Source organism: Trachemys scripta, chromosome 4, assembly GCF_013100865.1.
Source record: "Trachemys scripta elegans isolate TJP31775 chromosome 4, CAS_Tse_1.0, whole genome shotgun sequence".
Taxonomy (NCBI): domain Eukaryota; kingdom Metazoa; phylum Chordata; order Testudines; family Emydidae; genus Trachemys; species Trachemys scripta.
Window position 1 is genome coordinate 71,802,124 of NC_048301.1, and position 19,433 is coordinate 71,821,556.

The 19,433-nt window shown below is 45.2% G+C and overlaps 1 protein-coding gene across 7 annotated transcripts in view; it reads left to right on the forward strand.

Annotated features, from left to right (window-relative positions):
* The window catches only part of CKAP5 (cytoskeleton associated protein 5), a 100,018-nt gene that overhangs the window by 1,505 nt on the left and 79,080 nt on the right, over window positions 1–19,433 (forward strand). For 2 of the 7 annotated variants that reach the window (XM_034769519.1, XM_034769525.1), the window contains exons 1-3: window positions 3,430–3,570; window positions 12,424–12,515; window positions 16,739–16,932. In XM_034769519.1, coding sequence (XP_034625410.1) covers window positions 12,459–12,515; window positions 16,739–16,932 — 251 coding nt within the window. In that variant the 5' untranslated portion in view covers window positions 3,430–3,570; window positions 12,424–12,458. Of the gene's footprint in view, window positions 1–1,793; window positions 1,888–3,428; window positions 3,571–8,252; window positions 8,274–12,423; window positions 12,516–16,738; window positions 16,933–19,433 lie in introns of those variants that run through there. The other 5 variants (XM_034769520.1, XM_034769522.1, XM_034769521.1 and 2 more) reach the window with 4 other exon arrangements.

Genomic DNA, 19,433 nt, shown 5'->3' on the forward strand with positions numbered 1-19,433 from the left:
AGGCTGTCTATTTACCTTTTGCAAATTTTACTTTGGCTGAATCTGGCTGTCAGTGACAATCCAAAAATGCAGCACAGCTTTGATACTATGCAGCCTAAGAGGACAGAGAATGTAAATTAGATTGTGTGCGTATAACATAAGCTAAGACTGGATGCTACCCATGCAAGCAAATCATTCTGCCATATATTTCTCATGGAGTGTATTTACAGTGCTAGATTGGAGCATATTTTAATCCATGTGTAGGTTGCCTCATTATGCTGCATTCTTTCCTTTCTTGATTCTCATTTTTGTTTTGTATACAGAGGTGCAGACAGGGTTTGAAATGTGCTGTGGCTGAAGATGGTGCTCTGTTTATCTTGTTAAAATGTGGCTTGTTTCTGCAATTGCTTACTCTATTCTTCAGCAGTGCAAATGTTGAGCAAAACATTTTTGTTATTAGCTATCTAATTTTCAGAAAAAAATGGAACTTTGAATTTTGGATTGTCTGCTATAGGGGGACTTCTTCATGATAGAGAGGTCATATGGTATCACCTCTACTAACACACTTGTCTTTGCAGGCCATGGAAATTTACCTGCCAGTGTGTCCTTTTAAATATGCGTTTTGCAGTGTAGTGAATATAGGCTCCAACACTGGAGCAGCTGAGCTTATAAATTCAAAAGGTGATCTAATTCTCCTATTTCTCTCCCACCCCCTACATCCTTTCTCTTTCCACATTTGGCCTTGTTTGAAGTTTTTATCCTTTCAGCACAGGTAGCTCCCCTCTTTAAAATTTGCAAATGTTCTTTTAAAAACAAATGGAGTTGCAATGAAATTAAAACACTTGTGTTGCATTCAAAGAACATGTTATATTGAGGAAAATGCCAGCAAAAGTAACAGTTCATTGCCCTAATGTGGCTCTAAACAGAGGACCTTAAACTTGCAATTAGTTTATTGGTGAGAATTCTCAGCAAGATGGGAAGTTTAGAACAGTAGCTGGGAGTTCCAACGTGTGTGTGTGTGTGAGAGGCATGTGTGCGCACACAATTCAGGTTAAACTTGAAGAGCTGGATTTCTGAAGTATGGAAAACCAGAGAAGGTAGTCAAACTACCTTCTCTCTTCCCTGTAGAGATTCAAGAATCCCATCATTCCTTTTTGTTGGAACAACAAATATGTACTCCATAGAAAAACATTTTAAACTTTTTTCATATGTACATCTCATATTTTAAATGTGACTTACTTCCATGTTAATTTTTGCTGTCCGCGTGCTATAGCTTCATGGTCCTGGCATGTGATATGTTTGGGAAGACGTGCTGGTTCTGTGCCTAGGTGGGGGAGTTGGCCACTTGAGTGGAAGAATAGCATCCAATCCTTTGAGGTGCTGAGTAATTTAGGATTTGGTCTTATGATGAAGAGTGGAGAATAACTAATTGGTTACCTGTTAACCATCTCACAAGAGTTTGTAAGATTCATTGATGTATGATTAAAGAGCCATAAAGAAGTGGCACTATCATGTATGATTATGGAACTCAAAGTTATGGTCACAGTCTAAAATAAAGCTCTATATTATGGATAGATATGGTTGCAGTGTGCTTCTGCTCTGAATTTCCTGTGTTCCTAACTGTATAGAATATTAGATTTTAATTTTTTTAACATTGAAACAACTTATGTAATATGATTCTGGTTTATGGATTTTATACAGGGTTGGGAGGGAATTGAGTTCCTACTAGAAGTCCTGTTGCATCCTTAAGGATTGAATGGTTGTCCTCCTTCCATAGTCGAATGAAACTGATTAAGTTTGCATCATCTTTGCAGGCATTGTACAGTATAGGAGGAACAGCACTCCCCAGGATATTTTCTCACAAGGGGAGATGGTGGTGAATCCAGATGTGTGCTGCAGGAAAATCTAGTATGTTTGCATTTAAATTTAACTCTGTCTGGACCATATATGAAAAGGCAATGTCTCTGTGGTTGTCCATCCAACCTAAGAAGTCTCTTGAAGTGAGTTGTTGAAAAGATTCTTGCCTTTTGAGTTGGGATTGTGAGCTTTGAAGCAAGGTAGCATAGAAACAATTACTTCTGCAGCTTGGTTACAGTGAATGATAAACTCAACAGAAGAAAATGTTGTGTGCTGTTGATTCCTCGTGAGGGAGCTGTAACAGTGGAAAGGTATCTTCAGAGACCAGTTCCCTGAGCACAGTTTTGATACTCCACTGCCCAGAGCAGACTTATTTCTTCAGGATACCCGAGTAGAAGGCTGAAAAGGCAGATCATCACTAGCAATTACAGCTATCCTGTGGGGCAGATCAATCAGTAACACTTCTCGTTTGTTGCTTGACATTTTGAGATGAATGTTCTAGAACAATGGCTCTCAATCCTTCTAAACTACTGTACCCCTTTCAGTAGTATAATTTGTCTTGCATACCCCCAAGTTTCACCACACTTAAATATTACTTGCTTACAAAATGAGACATAAGTGTAACAGCACACTATTACTGAAAAAATGCTTACTTTCTCATTTTTACCATACAATTATAAAATAAATCAATTGAAATATAAACATTGTACTTACATTTCATTGTATCGTATATAGAACAATATAAACAAGTAATTGTATGAAATTTTAGTCTGTACTGACTTCAATAGTCCTTTTTATGTAGCCTGTTATAAAACTAAGCACATATCTAGATCAGAGGGCTAGGGTCCTGCAGACAAAATACTGTGATTCGATGTCAGAATTCAGAAGTAATGGACTAGGACCCAGGAGACCTGGCTTCTATTCCCAGCCTTGCCACTGGTCTGTTGTGACTGTGGGCAGGTCATTTCACTTCTCATTTCCATATCTGTAAAATGAGGATGATACATCCCTCTTTGAAGTGCTTTGAGCTCTACTGAGGAAAAATACTATATAGGAGCTAGATGATATTGTTACCCATGAAAATTGTGCATCCTAAGGGCTGTTGGGTGGTGGCTCACTGACTGAAGTAGATAAGCACCAACAACATGCAGTGACTGGTTTAGAAATGCCTAAAGTGTTGAGAGGTGTCTGACCTTCCCCAAGCTGCTGCCAAAGGAGACAAGTGGCTTGGAGCAGCACATCCTCTCTCATAGGAGCACATCCTCTCTCATAGGAGCCAAGCCTTTGCTCTTCAACTTCGGAGCAGAGGAATTCAGGCCCTCCAAGGGGGACACCTCAGCTGGTGCCTCAGGAAAGAAATGGCTCTTGATGAAGGGCTGGAGGAGACCTGGTACCCCTGGAACTGTGGGTCCATGTGATCTGGAAAGGGGAGGAGGTTTGGGGACAGGTGTAGAGAAGCTGGACCCCATGGGACGGTGGGCGACTCTGCTAACCTCTGAAGACACTGGGAAAAGGGGGTATAGAATGGGCCCCGTAGGGCTCTAACTATTCTGAGCGCCTTTGTCTGGCACATGGAAGGGGGTGCCTCCCTTCCAGGGGTGAGGGGAGGCGGGGGCTGGTGGCGTCGGCTGCAGCGTTCTGCGCTCCGCCCTTGGAGGAGGAGGTGCCTGCTTCCCAGCCGGGGATGAAGCGCCCCGCCCGCTGTTGCAGCTGAGCCGGGTCGCGGCCGCCCGGGTGAGTGTCTGGCTTGGTCTGCCGTGGACCAGGAAAGCTGGGGGGATAATTGCCTGTCCCGGAGTAATGGCGGGGCCTAGCGTCCGGGAGGAGGGAGGGGGGGCGGAGGAGACTGCGAGGATAAACAATGCCGGGCGGGCGGCCTGCTCCGCCGCATCAGGCCTCCGAGCTGAGCATTAGGGGCTGCACTGAACCGTAGCTCCGGGCCCAGAGTCTTTCCATTCGTGGAACCACTCTGTTTTGGCTGCAGGGAGACTGCTTATAAAATGTCTCCGAGCTGCCTCATCTGGAGGAGGTGGGGCCCTGCTGGAGAGTTTGGGAGGGAGGGCGTTTGTGGCCTCGTGTGTGTTTGGGCAGGGGGAATCTGGCAGGAAAATGAGTTGTTTATTGGCTGGGGGAAGGTTAGGCCTGAGGATCTGGCAGAGTTTGAGGGGTAGCTTGCTGGAAAGCCTGGGTGAGAGGGGTTAAGCAAGAAGTCCAGCTGGGTGACAGCTCTAGCTGTTGAGGGGGGGAGGGTGGCTGTGTGTGAACTAGACTGGGGTTGGAGGGTGTCTCCATATGGGAGGGGGAGGCAGCTGGTGATCATATAGGGGTTCTTGCTAGGGGTGTTTCCTATGTTTGACGTGCTGGTGAAGGAGGATTCAGTCCCCCTCAGCCTAACATATTTAAAGGTTCTCATGGCCTGTAGCTTTGTAAACACTCAGGTGGGGGAGGGGAGGCAAGGCAGTCTGTAAGTAGTGACTCACCAGCATTTGGAGCTCTTATATTTAGCATTAGAATTTAGCCAACTTGTTCCGAAGTTGATCACATTTTGTCCTTCCTTCCCTCTCCTCCCCCCCTCCCCCTTTCCATTTGCTTCTAATGTTGGCCTTGTTTCAGATTTTATTCTTACAGCACAAATCACTCTTGCTTTCTTAGCCAGGATGAACAGTCAGTTTGCTTTGCCTCACCTCAGTAACTTGTATATATTCTTTCTAGAGTGCATCTAAATTGCATTCAAAGGGCACATTTAGGAAAAGTTACATTTTCTGGAATTTCTTTCAGTTTTCATTCTTCAGTACATAGCAGTAATGTGATTAAATTTGCATTTTGCTCTTTTTTTTGGTGAGTTCTCAGCAAGACAGATATAGAACAAAGTTATTGAATACTAGAGGGGAGACTTACTAAGAACACCTTATTGCTGGACATCTTAGGGCTTGTCTACACTGGCACGTTACAGTGCTGCAACTTTCTTGCTGAGAGGTGTGAAACACCCCCCCACCATTTCTCCCTCCCCCCCCCCCCAGCGCTGTAACGTGCACCAGCACTGGGAGCTATTCCCCTCGTGGAGGTGGGTTTTTTATAGCACTGGGAGAGCTCTCTCCCAGCGCTGGTGGTGTGACTGCACAGCCACGTTAAAGCGCTGCTGCGTTGCTAGTGAAGATATGCCATTAGTATATAGCTATCTTGCCTCTTCAGCTGAGAGAAACAACCTTATTCAACTGTCTTTGCCATCATGTTTGGAGTTAATTTCTCCCTGTCTGCATTACCTGTTTGCTTCCTTCCATTGAGGACTTGTGCTGTGGGTTTCCATAATCTTTGGGCATGATTTCTTCAAGATAGTTGTCATCCTGCAGATCGCTTAATGAGATTCTCTCTATCCTCCCAAAACAGTACCCAGCCCTCTTCCATTGCCAAAGAATAACCAATCATTGACTTAAAGCAGGGGCGGGCAAACTTTTTGGCCTGAGGGCTGCCCGGCCCCCACCTCCTATCTGACCCCCCCTCATTCCCTGACGGCTGCTCTGGGACCCCTGCCCCATCTACACGCCCCCGCTCCATGTCCCCTGATGGCCCCTGGACCCCTTCTGCCCCATCCAACCCCTCCTCTCTTTCCTGACTGCCCCCCTGGGACCCCTGCTCCATCCAACCACCCCTTCTCCCTGTCCCCTGACTTCCCCCAGAACCCCTGTCCCCCGCCAGCCCATCCAACCCCCCTCTCATTCCTGACTGCTCCCCCAGGACTCCTGCCCCATCCAAACCCCCCTCTTGCCCCCCGTTTCCTGACGGCCGCTCTGGGACCCCTGCCCCATCCACACACCCCTGCTCCATGTCCCCTGACAGCCCCAGGACCCCTGCTGCCCCAGCCAACCCCTCCTCTCTTTCCTGACTGCCCCCCCAGACTCCTGCTCCATCCAACCACCCCTTCTCACTTCCCCCTGCTGCTCCATCCAACGCCCCCTCCTTCCTGACTGCCCTCCGGGGACCCTTGCCCCTATTCAACCCCCTGTTCCCCTGACCCCTATCCCCACCCCTGCCCTCTGACCCCCCCCCCCAACCCCCCCCCCTGCTACCCCCCCCCCCCCCCCCCGTTCCCTGCCCCCTTACCACGCTGCCTGGAGCACTGGTGATTGGCAGTGTCGGGCCACGCTGCCGCCACCATGCAGCACAGAGACCGGGTCAGGCTGGGTTCTGCAGCTGCGCTGCCCCAGGAGCTCACAGCCCTGCTGCCCAGAGCATTGCGCTGGCGGAGGAGGAGCTAGCTGAGGCTGCGGGGGGAGAGGGGACAGCAGGGGAGGAGCCGGGGGCTAGCCTCCCGGGCCAGGAGCTCGAGGGCCGGGCAGGACGGTCCCGCAGGCCGTAGTTTGCCCACCTCTGACTTAAAGCCTGTTAGTGTTTCTCTTTAATCATCTTGAGAAATTTTTACTGAATGACATGGTTAAAGTTCCCCTGATTTCTCATTGCTCCTCTTGCAGGCATCAAGAGGTCAGGACTGGTAATGGGGCTCCAGTTTCTCACTTAGTAACATAGAACCTGCTACGCAAGCCCAAAGAGTTCTAACTAGGTATTATTTATTACTCTGGTCTGATTGAACAGACTATAGTTCTTGGATTAGGGAGATCTTACACACTCAATTTTTCTGTTGCACCGTTGAGAGTTATAAAATAAATGCTAGGTATCTGCTGCTCTGATCTCTTGGGTTTTCTGAAGAACTTTTCTATCAGGCTATTTTAGTATGTTCAGATTTTAGCTTAGGTGAAACTTGAGGCTCAGATGCCATGGTGATGAAACTCACAAATATTGTAAATGTGATAAAACTTTAATCTAGTTCAAGTAAAACAGCATTTTCAGAGCTAGAAATTAAACATGACTTGAAACTGCTATAAAACAAGTACATGTGGACAGATAATCCAGTCCTGTCAATGCAGTGTGTAGTCATCCCTTCAGGAAGAAGGGAACAACCTGAATTGGCAGGTCTAATCTCAGCTGGTTCATTCAACTAATATTGTAGTTTTCTTTATGGTGGGCAAAACAGTGCCTCCACTGCAGGAGAAACTTTAGTGGCTTAATTTTTTTTTAATACTTCAGAGAGCCTCCTTGGAAATTGACTTGATCTGACCAATTTCTCAGAATTTAATGTTTTTAAATGATCTAGAAAAGTTTGCTTTTAACTTGTAAGAGTACAACAGCATTGAAACAGTAGGTATCTACTCTTTTGGAACAGTAATGTTTTGATACTGAAGTGGGGAGTCATATAAATACTGCGATAGCAGCAGCAGACATCAGTTCCAGTAATGTGTCCATTCTGGCTTAGGACAAACTAGTCCTCTTGTTGGTATTTGCACTTGTCATGGCGGTCACCGGTCATTTGCAAGGTGAAACAGTATTATTTTTGCTAAATAAGTTCTATATTTCTAAACATCTCAAAACCAAATGTCTTCACTATTTGCATCTTCAAGATTTTAAGAGCCAGGTTTAGGTAACAGAACTAAGGCTTTGGCTACACTGCAGACTTCTGCTAGCATAGTTATGTCGCTCAGGGGTGTGATCCCTGACCAACATAGCTGCACTGGTAAAAGTCCCTGGTGTAGATGTAGCCAAACCAGTAAAGTGCAGTTTTGCCATTATAGTTGCATCCACACTAGGAGCACTTTGGCAGTATAATACACTGTCACTCTTACTATAGACATGGCCTAAGTTTCTAGTTAAATTTGGCAGCCAATTGTTGCTCTTCAATGTTACTCCAAACTTTCACTTGACAGCCTCTTCCTCATTATGTCACAACAAACTTTGGGCAGTTTGTCAACAGCTTTATAATGTTCTCTCAGCATTTCCCACTTTAACACTTTATGTCTCTTGGAATCCTCCAAGTGTTAGCCTTGTGTTAGTCATAGGGTCTGGTCTGTGCCCCAGCCTGTAACAAGTCTCATGGGAGGGGCCCATTTAGTGTGCTGGGCCCCAAGGACCCACGGAGTTCCACATGGGCAGGCCCATGGTCTCCAGGACTCTGAGACTAGGCCTTTGGCACCAGCTATCCCTATCTCTCTCTCTGGCTCTCTGCAGTAAATCCAGCCAAGCCAGAGTCCTGCACCAGGCTTGTACTATACCCCTTCAGGGCATGACACACCAGGCTTGTACTGTACCCCTTCAGGGCATGACACACTTGTGTATTTACAGTGAAACAGGCAGCCTTTTCAAAACAAGGTAACATATATGTTAGTCACCTGGCGCATAGACAAGCTGAAAGTCCTTAACTTCTGCCTCTCTGTGCTAATCTAAGTCATAGTTCACCCAGGTCAAACCAGTGCCATGATGAGCCAGCCAAGCTGTGATAGACTCCATCTCTTGCTCTCCCTCTCCCCCTTGTCTGTCTCCCCAGGGTTTTCTGCTGTTTGATCTTCAGTCATTGGACATCTTTGTCTTGCTGGTTGCTCTGATTCAAGGTCAGTTTCAGACGGTTAGTTTTATGACCCTGTTCATGACAACCAGATGATACCCTACCTCATGCCTTCTATGCTGTCTGACCAGGAGACATACTTTTTTACAATGTGAAGTGCAGATGGAAACTGAGGCACACATAAGATTCATAAATATTGCAGAAAATTCCCCTTGCCACATCTTTCCTCCCCTCTCTTGCCTATAAACTATCTATAATGTCTTTAGACATACCCCTTTCCTTGACATCCTTTATAGGTCAACTGCTATGTATTATAGGAGCTTGTCCAGCCAAGAGTTGCTAGGGAGGGTTTGCCTTTCATCTCTGCAAATGAATCTGGGGATTTGAAGTTATAAATGTCTTATTGATCAAGCCAAAACCAAACTAGTCTTTCAAAACTTTCTTCAGTTGATTAGCATGCTTTCATTTTTTGGATAGTGTTGAATTGTAACAATTGACTTTGAAAGAACTAGAATCTGTTCTTTATTTGAACTTCTTTCATCCTATTTACTAGTGAAACTAGTTGGGAAAGTTCCAGAGATAAAACACTTAATTCTTGCAAATCTATTAGTAATAAAGCAGTCTTAGTATAGCATGCATTGTTCCCTATGGAGGCTAATTGCTATTTAGATGTTAGAAAGTATGAGGTGCCATTCACATGCCTCCTGTAAGAAGTCTTCAGATAATAAAAGCAGAACCTTAGTTGCAAATGAGGCCTTTGGAGTATCCTACAATACTTGAAAAATTGGAGAGGCATGCTGAATAGCAGACACTGGAGCTGTCTGAAGTTTGGGGAAGACCACGCTGCATCTGTTTACATTTGGTTCCTTTCTGGATGGTTACCTTCACAATTATAAGGGCTAGAAACAATCCCTCACACACTTGGGAAGCTTCCCACTTGTTACTGGTAAATGTATTTTTCAAACCCTTACTTTAGTGCACACAAGCATTGTGGGAAATGTGGGGTCTTTGGCAGGGCAGGATTAATCTTTTGTGGGCCTGGCACCACTTGCCTGGAGGGGCCCAGCCAAGCCCCCCCGCCCGACTGCTGAGACTGGCCAGGCTTCTGCACCAGTCCCAGGTAGCTCAGCTCTGGGGAGACAGCTGGGGCCCCACAGATAGTGGGAAGCAGAACTGCCTGGAGCTGGAGATGCACTGCGGTCTGGCCAGGGGGCTGAGAGGAGCAAGTGATGGGGGGAAGGGACAGGGGGCGCCAGCAGGCTGGCAGAGTCTCAGGGTGCATCTTTAATCTACTTTTAGGAGTAGGTGAAAAATAACAGGTAGTTCAGAGAGATTTTGGTGGAAGAGGGGGATCAGTATAAGGTGTAGGAAGAGAAGAGGTCAGATGTGGGTGCAAATTCAGTTACAGAATGCTGGTGATCTGGCTTGAAACAGAGGGGCTTTGACACCAGAAGGTGCATTAGTGAAACTGACCTTATTGTACTACAGTAACTCCTCACTTAACGTTGTAGTTATGTTCCTGAAAAATGCGACTTTAAGCGAAACGATGTTAAGCGAATCCAATTTCCCCATAAGAATTAATGTAAATAAAGGGGGTTAGGTTCCAGGGAAATTTTTTTCACCAAACTATATATTATATAGATATACACACAGTATACGTTTTAAACAAACAATTTAATACTGTTCACAGCTATGATGATTGTGAAGCTTGGTTGAGGTGGTGAAGTTAGAGGGTGGAAGAGGGAGGGATATTTCCCAGGGAATGCCTTGCTGCTAAATGATGAACTAGTACTCGGCTGAGCCCTCAAGGGTTAACACGTTGTTAATGTAGCCTCTCACACAAGGCAGCACGAACATGAGGGAGGGGAGACCGCATAGCAGACACACACACACACACACACACACACACCCCTTTTGTGGGAGAGAGAGATGCACACTGCCCCTTTAAGTAAGCTGACCCACTCTTAAGTGCATTGTCTTTTTAAGTGGATCAGGAAGTTGAGACAGCAGCTGCTGCCCCAAGCTCTGTCTCTCTCTCCCTCTGTGTCCCCTCTCTGCTCTATATAGAGAAGGGGTGAGTGGGGTGCAGGAGCGGGGGGGGTACCCTGACATTAGCAGCCTTCTCCTTCCCCCCATGCACAGCAAGCAAGAGTCTGGGAGCAGCCCCAAGGCAGAGGACAGGAGCAGCACATGACAGTGGGGGGAGGGATAGCCTGCTGAGCGGGTGCAGCACAGGGAACTTAGGGGAGCAGGGAGCTGATAGGGGGGCTGCTGGTCTACCCTGGTTACAAGCCCCCACCAGCTAGCTGCAATGGGCTGCTCTTCCTGCAAGCAGTGGTTAGAAGGGAGCATTGCACAACTTTAAACAAGCATGTTCCCTAATTGATCAGTAATGTAACAACGTTAACCAGGAGGACTTTAAGTGGTGTGTGGGGTTTTTTAATGGTGCTTCTCCTGTGGAGTATGTGGGGTTTTTTTGTTTTGTTTTAAATGGTACCTCCTTTAACACAAACTTCAAGGATTGAATTCTGCCTTAGATACAGAGTACCTTTTTGTGTTGAAGTTGATGGCTTATCCTACCTTATGTATCAAGGGAACAATTTGGTCAGTAGGCTGAAATTAAGCTCTGGTATAAATAGGTGAAATGCCCATTTAAATTGGTGAGTTGTATCCACTTACAAAAGGTTAAATTTGGCCCATAATCTATATTAAATTGGCCAACAGGAATAGTAAACCCAGCCATTGCTGGCCATCCCACCCTCTTATGCATAGAATCTTAGCGTGATCTGGGGATGGCCTCTTTATTATTACCTTAATGTTTTTTTAACTAAATAGGACAAGTCCCCATTTTTGTTGGCATCTTAAGTTTGATTTCTGTCTTTGCTGCTGCAAAACCAAACTTGCCCTATTTTCAATACCACTTAAGTAACTCTGCTGTTGCTGAAAAGGAAGAAAACAACCGCATCAGTGTTTGCAAACTGGGAAAGACAAATTACATAGTTACACTTTAGAATAGGTTTGCTACTTTGATTGTACTTTCTGCACGTAAGCCTAATGTTGACCCTTTCACTGTGGAGACTGTGCAAATTAGCTGGTTTATGCATCCATAGTGAGAACAATCTTGAGCAATATCCATAGAAGCTGAGAGTATTTGAGTAGATCTTCCTGATTTAATTAAAAAAAAAAAAGTGCTTGCGTTTATAAAGTAACTCTAGAAGATGGCCCACCTAGTATTATCTATTACTCTTCTTCCTGTTCTGCACATCCTAGTTGCTATTCTGGATTCTTTGCAACCGCTTCAAGTTGACCCTTTTCCAGATTCACTTCATCTGTTTGTATACAGAACCCTGGGAACTCTTCCCTTCCTGCTGCTGAATTTTCATTCTACTGATTTCTTCTCCCTTGTAGCAGTATCCTTGGTTTATTTGCTGAGCAGTCAGATTAGTCACATAATACATCCAAGATGGGGATTGGGTCTGGATTGTCTGACCCATTCCTATTAGAGTTAAGAAACTTCTAGAAATATTTAAATGGATGTGAATTTCTAGCCCTTACTACAGTTAAAAAATTGACCTGCTGCTGTCAACTGTTAGCTCTGTGTCCCTCTGAACAAGTGATAAAACTAATTTGACTGCTAACATAAATGGGTCTGTCCCTCTTTCAGCACTGTTCAAATCAATCATGCTTTTTTGTCAAGGCCCTAGAAGTGGCTGTCCTCCTTATATTAGCAAGTCAACTATTTTCAGGGTGCCTGTTGCTGACAATTCTTGTCAGCAATGAGCCAGCTTTCTAGTGTAGATAGGCACCTAGTCCTTTTTGGCTTTTTTTAAAAACTTCCTCGAGAACTCACTACACTTAGTCTGACTTCTGCATGTCTTATTTCCCATTTGAAACTTTCCCAGACTGAGGCTTCAATCCCCTGGTATATAACAGATTACAGCATCAGTATTCTTTAACCTGTAACTGTTTAGTTGTCTTTCTTCTAAGGCTAGACAAATACCATGGTCTTAGTGGTGGGTACCTAAATGTAATGGCTAGCTTAATTCCCACTCACCCTCAGCTACAGGGATTAGAATGTTCTTATGGAATATTGGATTTTCACTTTCATTTCTGTTGGAATAATAAACTATAACTAGATGTAGCACCTTCTGAAACTGCCTGGCTTGTTGGAGTTAACTATATTTTTCTCTCCCCAGGAATTACTGTAACTATAGAGAGAACCTGAGGCACAATGGGAGACGATAGCGAGTGGATTAAACTGTCCATTGACCAGAAATGTGAACACAAGGTAGGAGAACTTGTCCATGGGAGCTGGCTTGGTCCATATACTTAGTGTGGGTGGTTGAATGCGGCTGCTGTACCTACTAAATACACCAAAGTGCGTAGAGTCTGGACAATCCCATGTTAAAGCATGCAATCTTATTTGAAACTGCCTCAGTTCTGTTAACAAAAGGGGGAACTGAAAGCTGAGTAGGATTTCTAGAGCAGAATTTGGTTGATAGCCTCTTCTTAATAAATCAATCGAAGTGTAGTGTCCAATATGTTAATGTTCCACACATGTGAAATGAATGTCCATGTCAGTTCCTCTGCAGTTGAACTGCTGCCAGGACCCTTGAGGAGTGATGGGAAGAATTGATATCAACCTGTAATCATTCTTTACCAAGAAGAAAAATGGATATATTATTTCCATGTTTCAGAGCAGCAGCCGTGTTAGTCTGTATCCGCAAAAAGAACAGGAGTACTTGTGGCACCTTAGAGAATAAATTTATTCCACTCTATATGCATCCGAAGAAGTGGGCTGTAGTCCACGAAAGCTTATGCTCTAATAAATTTGTTAGTCTCTAAGGTGCCACAAGTACTCCTATTATTTCCATGTCCACCTTCAAGTACAATAGAACCTCAGAGGTACGAACACCAGCGTTACTAATTGACCAGTCAACCGCACACCTCATTTGGAACTGGAAGTACACAATCAGGGAGCAGCAGAGATGGGGGTGGGGAAGCAAATACAGTACAGTACTATGTTAAACGTAAACTACTAACAAAAAAGGGAAAGCAGCATGTTTCTTTACATAGTAAATTTTCAAAGCTGTATTAAGTCAATGTTCAGTTGTAAACTTTTGAAAGCACAACCATAATATTTTGTTCAGCGTTATGAACAACCTCCATTCCTGAGGTGTTTGTAATTCTGAGGTTATACTGTAATGATTGAAGAGTAATCTTGAGGTTGCCAACACAGCGAGGATGTCTTGATATGTAGGAAAAATAAAACTTTCAGATTTTAAATTGTTAGGTTAACACATTTGGTAAACCAATCAATTATTCAGTATGTACTAGGGTGACCAGATGTCCCGATTTTATCGGGACTGTCCCAATATTTGTTTCTTTGTCCCGCGTCCCGACCAAACATTGGTCGGGACACTGGACAAAAAAGAAATTTTGCCCTCTGCTCTGGCGCTCGCACCCCCCCACACCCCGGCTCTGCCTTCTTCCCCCATTGGCTTCCTCCCCAAATCCCCGCCCTGGCCCCGCCTCTTCCCCAACCACGCAGCATTCCTCCTCCCTCCCAGGCTTGCAGCATGGCGGCGCAAGCCTGGAGGGAGGGGGTGGCGGTGGTGCCTGGATTCTGGAGCTGGTGAGTCAGCTCCGGCACCTGGGCTGGGGGTAGGCGGGCAAGAGGGAGCTGACGAGGGAGGGACGCGGGGGTGGGGGCGCACCGCTGTGAACCCCCCCGCCGCGCTAGAGGGCTTCTGCCCGGGCTGCTGCACCCGGGGCCGGGAGCGCACCCTGGAGGCTGCTGCAGCCCGCAGGGCAGCACGGTGGGTCCGGTCGGGGGCAGCACGGAGCGGGCAGGGGCCAGGTGGGTGGCGCGGGGGCGTGGGCCGAATCCCTGCTGCTGCCGGGGAGCCCCGCACCTCTCTCTCCCGCTCGCGGCTGCGGCTCCTTCCCAGCGGGACGCGCCCACCAGCCTGCCCCGCGCACATGCGGCGCACGTCCAGCTGCTCCTTCCCGGCGGGAGGGAGACTATGCGCGGGGGACCCGCGCCGCATGTGGCTGGGGCAGCGGGAGGCGCGTCCTGCTGTGAAGGAGCCGCAGCCGCGAGCGGGAGGGAGAGGCGCGGGGCTCCCTGGCAGCAGCGGGGATTCGGCCCCTGCCGCCCACCCGGCTCCTGCCCGCTCCGCGCTGCCCCCGCCCGGACCCACCGCGCCCCGCATATGCCCGTGGCGGGGCAGGAGGCTCCGCGGGGAGGGCAGCGTGCGGGGCCGGGGCCTGCTAATGCCCCAGGCCCCTTTAAAACTTTTTTTTTGCTCCGCCCCGTCCCGATATTTTATACTGCTAATCTGGTCACCCTAGTATGTACTAGGAGTTTGAGATTAGGTATGCATGTAACTTTGTGTATATGTACATTCTGTGGATTTTATTCCCACTTAAATCTCCTGACAAGTCTTACGTGGAGGAATTGAGTCTGATTCCAGTTGGCTGGCAAGTATAACTGAGCTGGGAGGTCCTTAAGGCCAAAGTGAATTGTACTCAACCTTTGAATTTAAGGAGCTTTTGCATCCTTGCACTCCATCTTACTGAACAAACTGGAAGAAAGGTAACCAAACACTTATGGGCGAATACTAAGGGTGATCAACTATTTAAAAAAAAAAAAAAATTATTTCCTTAAGATGTGTCTTCCATGCTTTCTTAACTGTGAAAACCTTTCCTACCTTCAAGAAAAGCTGCATTGGAATATAAAATACTTTCCAGACTCTCACTCCACCTACAATGGACATAGAATCACAAATTGAAGTTGGAAAAGACCTATTAGAATCACCTCATCTCTAATCCAGGGTTGTCCCTGCAGATATGACTGTTTGTTTTTATGTAGTACACTTTAGAAGTTGGTTTCTCATGAATTAAAGTGGGAGGCATCTATGCTTAACCTGACATATATCAGTATAAGAATCTTGGAGATTCCCACAGCCACAAGACTTATGCTGATCTATAGAGCAGCGGTTCTCAAAGTTTACCAGTCCTAGGACCTCCATTTTAATTTAAAAATTTTGGGGGACCCCCAAGCATCCCCTGCTCAGCCCTTACCCTGCCCACCGGTCGCTGGATGCCCCCTTCCTCCATGGCGCTCTTTTCCCCATCCTCACTCACTTTCACAGGCTGGGGCAGGTGGTTGGGGTGCAGGAGAGGGTCTGGGGTGCGGGCTCTGGGAAGGAGTTTTGGTGTGGGAGGGGGTGCGGGCTCTGATTATGGAAGGGAGTTTGGGTGCAGGCCCTGGGCAGGAGCAAGTGGTAGGGGTGCAGGCTCCTGCTGGGCGGCGCTTACCTCTAGTGGCTCCCGAAAGCGACTGGCAGCTCCTAGGTGCGGGGGCCAGGGGGTCTGTGTGCACTGCCCCTGCCCACAGGCACCGCCCCCACAGCTCCCATTGATCACAGTTCCTGGCCATTGGGAGCTGTGGCGTTGGAGCTTGGGGCGGTGGCAGTACACGAGGGACACTTCCTCCTCCCGCCCCCAGCCCCAGGACCACAGGGATGTGCCGGGAGCAGTGTGGAGCCAGAGCAGGTAGGAAGCCTACCTTAGCCCCACTGCGCCGACAGACTTAGTGTAAAGGAGTTGAGGGGAGGAGTTAATCAGCAGGCTCCATGAGCTACCCTTAGGGACTCCCAGGGGTCAATGGACCCCAGTTTGAGATGCTGCTTCAGATGTTGTATTGTCTGACTTCTTATACTCAACCAAAAAATTGTCCTGTTTTTTCCCTCACTGAGAAGTTTCAAACTGCATCTCAGATGTTCTGTCTTGATGTGTGTCATCAAGTTGCATGCATTTTATGTTGAGATCATCCTTGGAAAGAGTGCTTTGGGATTATATAGTTGCCCAATTCATACAGAAAGAGAAGTTTTAAATACTGTTCTAAAATGTTCTTGTTTAGCTTGCATATTCTAAGTAATCTTGGCGGTATTCGTTTAAGGTAGCAGTGTTTTTTGTTTTTTAAAGTTAAACGTGACCTAATATGTACTCTTCCGGACATACAGGCTAGGGCAGAATAAACAGTGTCTGTAACTGAATAAATGTATTAATCATAATTCTTGCCATGATCAAAATTAAACCAATTATACAAAGCTAGTACATACACTTAGGACCTGAAGCTGTACAAAATTCCTATTGAGGAATATAAGAATTCTGCACATAGAAGGCTTGCAGGATTAAACCCATTTTCAAACCTTCAGTGCAGTAACAAGCAATAATACCAGTGTGAGTAAAGCTAACTCTTACATGAACCTGATGTTTCTTCAGTGGAGAATAGGCAGACTAGCTGCAGCTGGTATATCTACACAAATTTCATTCACAACTGATCTTCTATGTGCTTGCTATTCTTATCCTGTGCTTCCTTTGATCAGAGACAACTATTCAAGCTATGTACCGAGAAGGACAAATCTACACAAGTGATAATGAAAGTTAAATGGCAGGCGATTTAACTAAACACAGTGCCTAACTCATGACTTCTTTTCCTAGTTGTGGAAAGCCAGAGTGAATGGCTACGAAGAAGCTCTGAAGCTTTTTCAGAAAATAGAAGATGAGAAAAGCCCTGAATGGTCCAAGTATCTGGGACTAATAAAGAAATTTGTGACAGACTCCAATGCGGTGGCTCAGTTGAAAGGATTAGAAGCAGCACTTGCCTATGTTGAAAATGCTCATGTAGCAGGAAAGTAAGTCCTTTCTCCTTCCTAATGATATGTTTTTGTGATAGTTAACATGACCTTTCTAGGAAGAGCTAATTTGCCCTGTGCAGCTGCCACTTTCAGCGTTTCTACCATGTTTCCCATTTACTTCCTGATCTGAAGAAACTGTTTACTGGATGGCCAGTTGCTAATGACTCTGCTGTGCTGTGACTGTAACTTCTTGTATTCATAAACTCTGTGACAAAACAGTGTGTTTAGTATTCTAAATCCTAAAAAAAATTTCTTTCTGAAACAGGAAAGACAAATAAAATGCAATGATGAGTTGAAGGAATGGATGTCATAAACTGGGATTCCTTTTCTCACTTGACCATAATGCATTAAGCAGTCTTATAACTTGAGAAGGGTAGAAGTGGAATAAAAAGTTCAGTTAAAAATCCTTCAAATGAAACTGCACTCCTCCTCAATTGACCTATACAGAGTGAGAAGAACACATAATTAGCTTTGGAGTCAAGGCTTAGATAAGATTGCTTGGATTATGTATGGTAAAAATACTGTGTGATTTTAGTTTTAATGTACAGAATCCCAGCAAACTAACAGCCTTTGTGAATCATCATGATTGTCAAACCATATAAATGAAAACTCATTCAAATGTGTTGAGTGATCTGGTCTATCATCCAACATAGTGTACAGTGTAAGGTTATAAGAAATCAGGAGCTGCTGTTTGCATGGTAGCTGTTCCTTCAAACTTGCTGAGGTTTAGAAAAGAGCCATCTGGGTTAACTTTCTTCCTCTTGACGCAGGGTGGATTTGATTTAAATCACATTGATTTTAAATCACTAGTCAGGAAGACTTGATTTAATCATGGATTTCTACATAAAAGTGTTAAGTATCAGGGGGTAGCCGTGTTAGTCTGTATCTACAAAAACAACAAGGAGTCTGGTGGCACCTTAAAGACTAACAGATTTATTTGGGTATAAGCTTTCGTGGGTAAAAACCTCACTTCTTCAGATGCATAGAGTGAAAGCTACAGATGCAGGCATTATATACAGACACATGGAGAGCAGGGAGTTACTTCACAAGTGGAGAACCAGTGTTGACAGGGCCAATTCAATCAGGGTGGATGTAGTCCACTCCCAATAATAGATGAGGAGGTGTCAATTCCAGGAGAGGAAAAGCTGCTTCAGTAATGAGCCAGCCACTCCCAGTCCCTATTCAAGCCCAGATTAATGGTGTTAAATTTGCAAATGAGTTTTAGTTCTGCTGTTTGAAGTCTGTTTCTGAAGTATTTTTGTTCAATGCTAGTGACTTTTAAATCTGTAATAGAATGACCAGGGAGATTGAAGTGTTCACTTACTGGCTTATGTATGTTACCATTCCTGATGTCCGATTTGTGTCCATTTATTCTTTTGCGGAGGGACTGGCCGGTTTGGCCAATGTACATGGCAGAGGGGCATTGCTGGCACATGACGGCATATATAACATTAGTAGATGTGCAGGTGAGTGAGCTCTTGATGGTGTGGCTGATGTGGTTGGGTCCTCTGATGCTGTCGCCAGAGTAGATATGGGGACAGAGTAGGCAATGATGTTTGCTACAGGGATTGGTTCCTGGGTTGGTGTTTCTGTGGTGTGGTGTGGTGTGTAGTCACCAGCATCTGTTAGTCTTTAAGATGCCACCAGACTCCTTGTTTACATAAAAGTGCATTCTTGTTGGTAGTTATAACCTTAATACATATTCTTCACAACTCTGAGATAGATGAGACCCAAACTGGGTCTTTTACGGCCTACTGCCATTATAGGTTTTCCCTTCTGGTGAGAAGGTATGGTAGATCTCAAATCAATGAAGGCTAGACTCAGACCTCAATACTCCTGGAATATTCTGCTCAAACAGTTTCACTTTTGTTTCTACTGTTTTTCCCTCCCTTCTCACATTTATCTCCAGACTACTACTCCTTGTCCAGATCTATTCTGCCCCCAACAACTATTCACTGAACTTTTTGAAACTTGTGTATTTCTCTCCTTGTCATAAGGAACTTACAGGAAATAATAGTGTGGGACAACTTGTTAGTTTTTTAATAATAAACAATTTTTTAATATGTAGTGAATTTTGTTAGTAGTCTAATCATTTCTAAACTTATGCTCTGCTATGTTGCAGAAAAAGTAAAATGGGGAGGGGAAGTTTTGCAATTAAATGAGTCAACTTTCAGAATTTAACTGGAAAATTCTTATGCTCTAGAAATTTTTAGAAATCAAACAAATGGACTTTTTTATCTCTAGTTCAAAACTAGTAACCCATTTCACCATGTTCGTTAGATGTAGCATTGGAAACTAGCATTAGAAGCATTAACCTTCACTCAGAACGTTAAAACACAGCACACCAAGAAATTGTAAGTGATCTTCTCTTGTATACTGGAGAAGTTAAAATTGTCATGCTTTTGGGAATTGCCACATCAGGCTAGAGACAGCCAGAACTGCTTGTATAGTGAACAATGGTGTTCTAATATCGCTGTTTTTTAATTAAAAAGAACAGA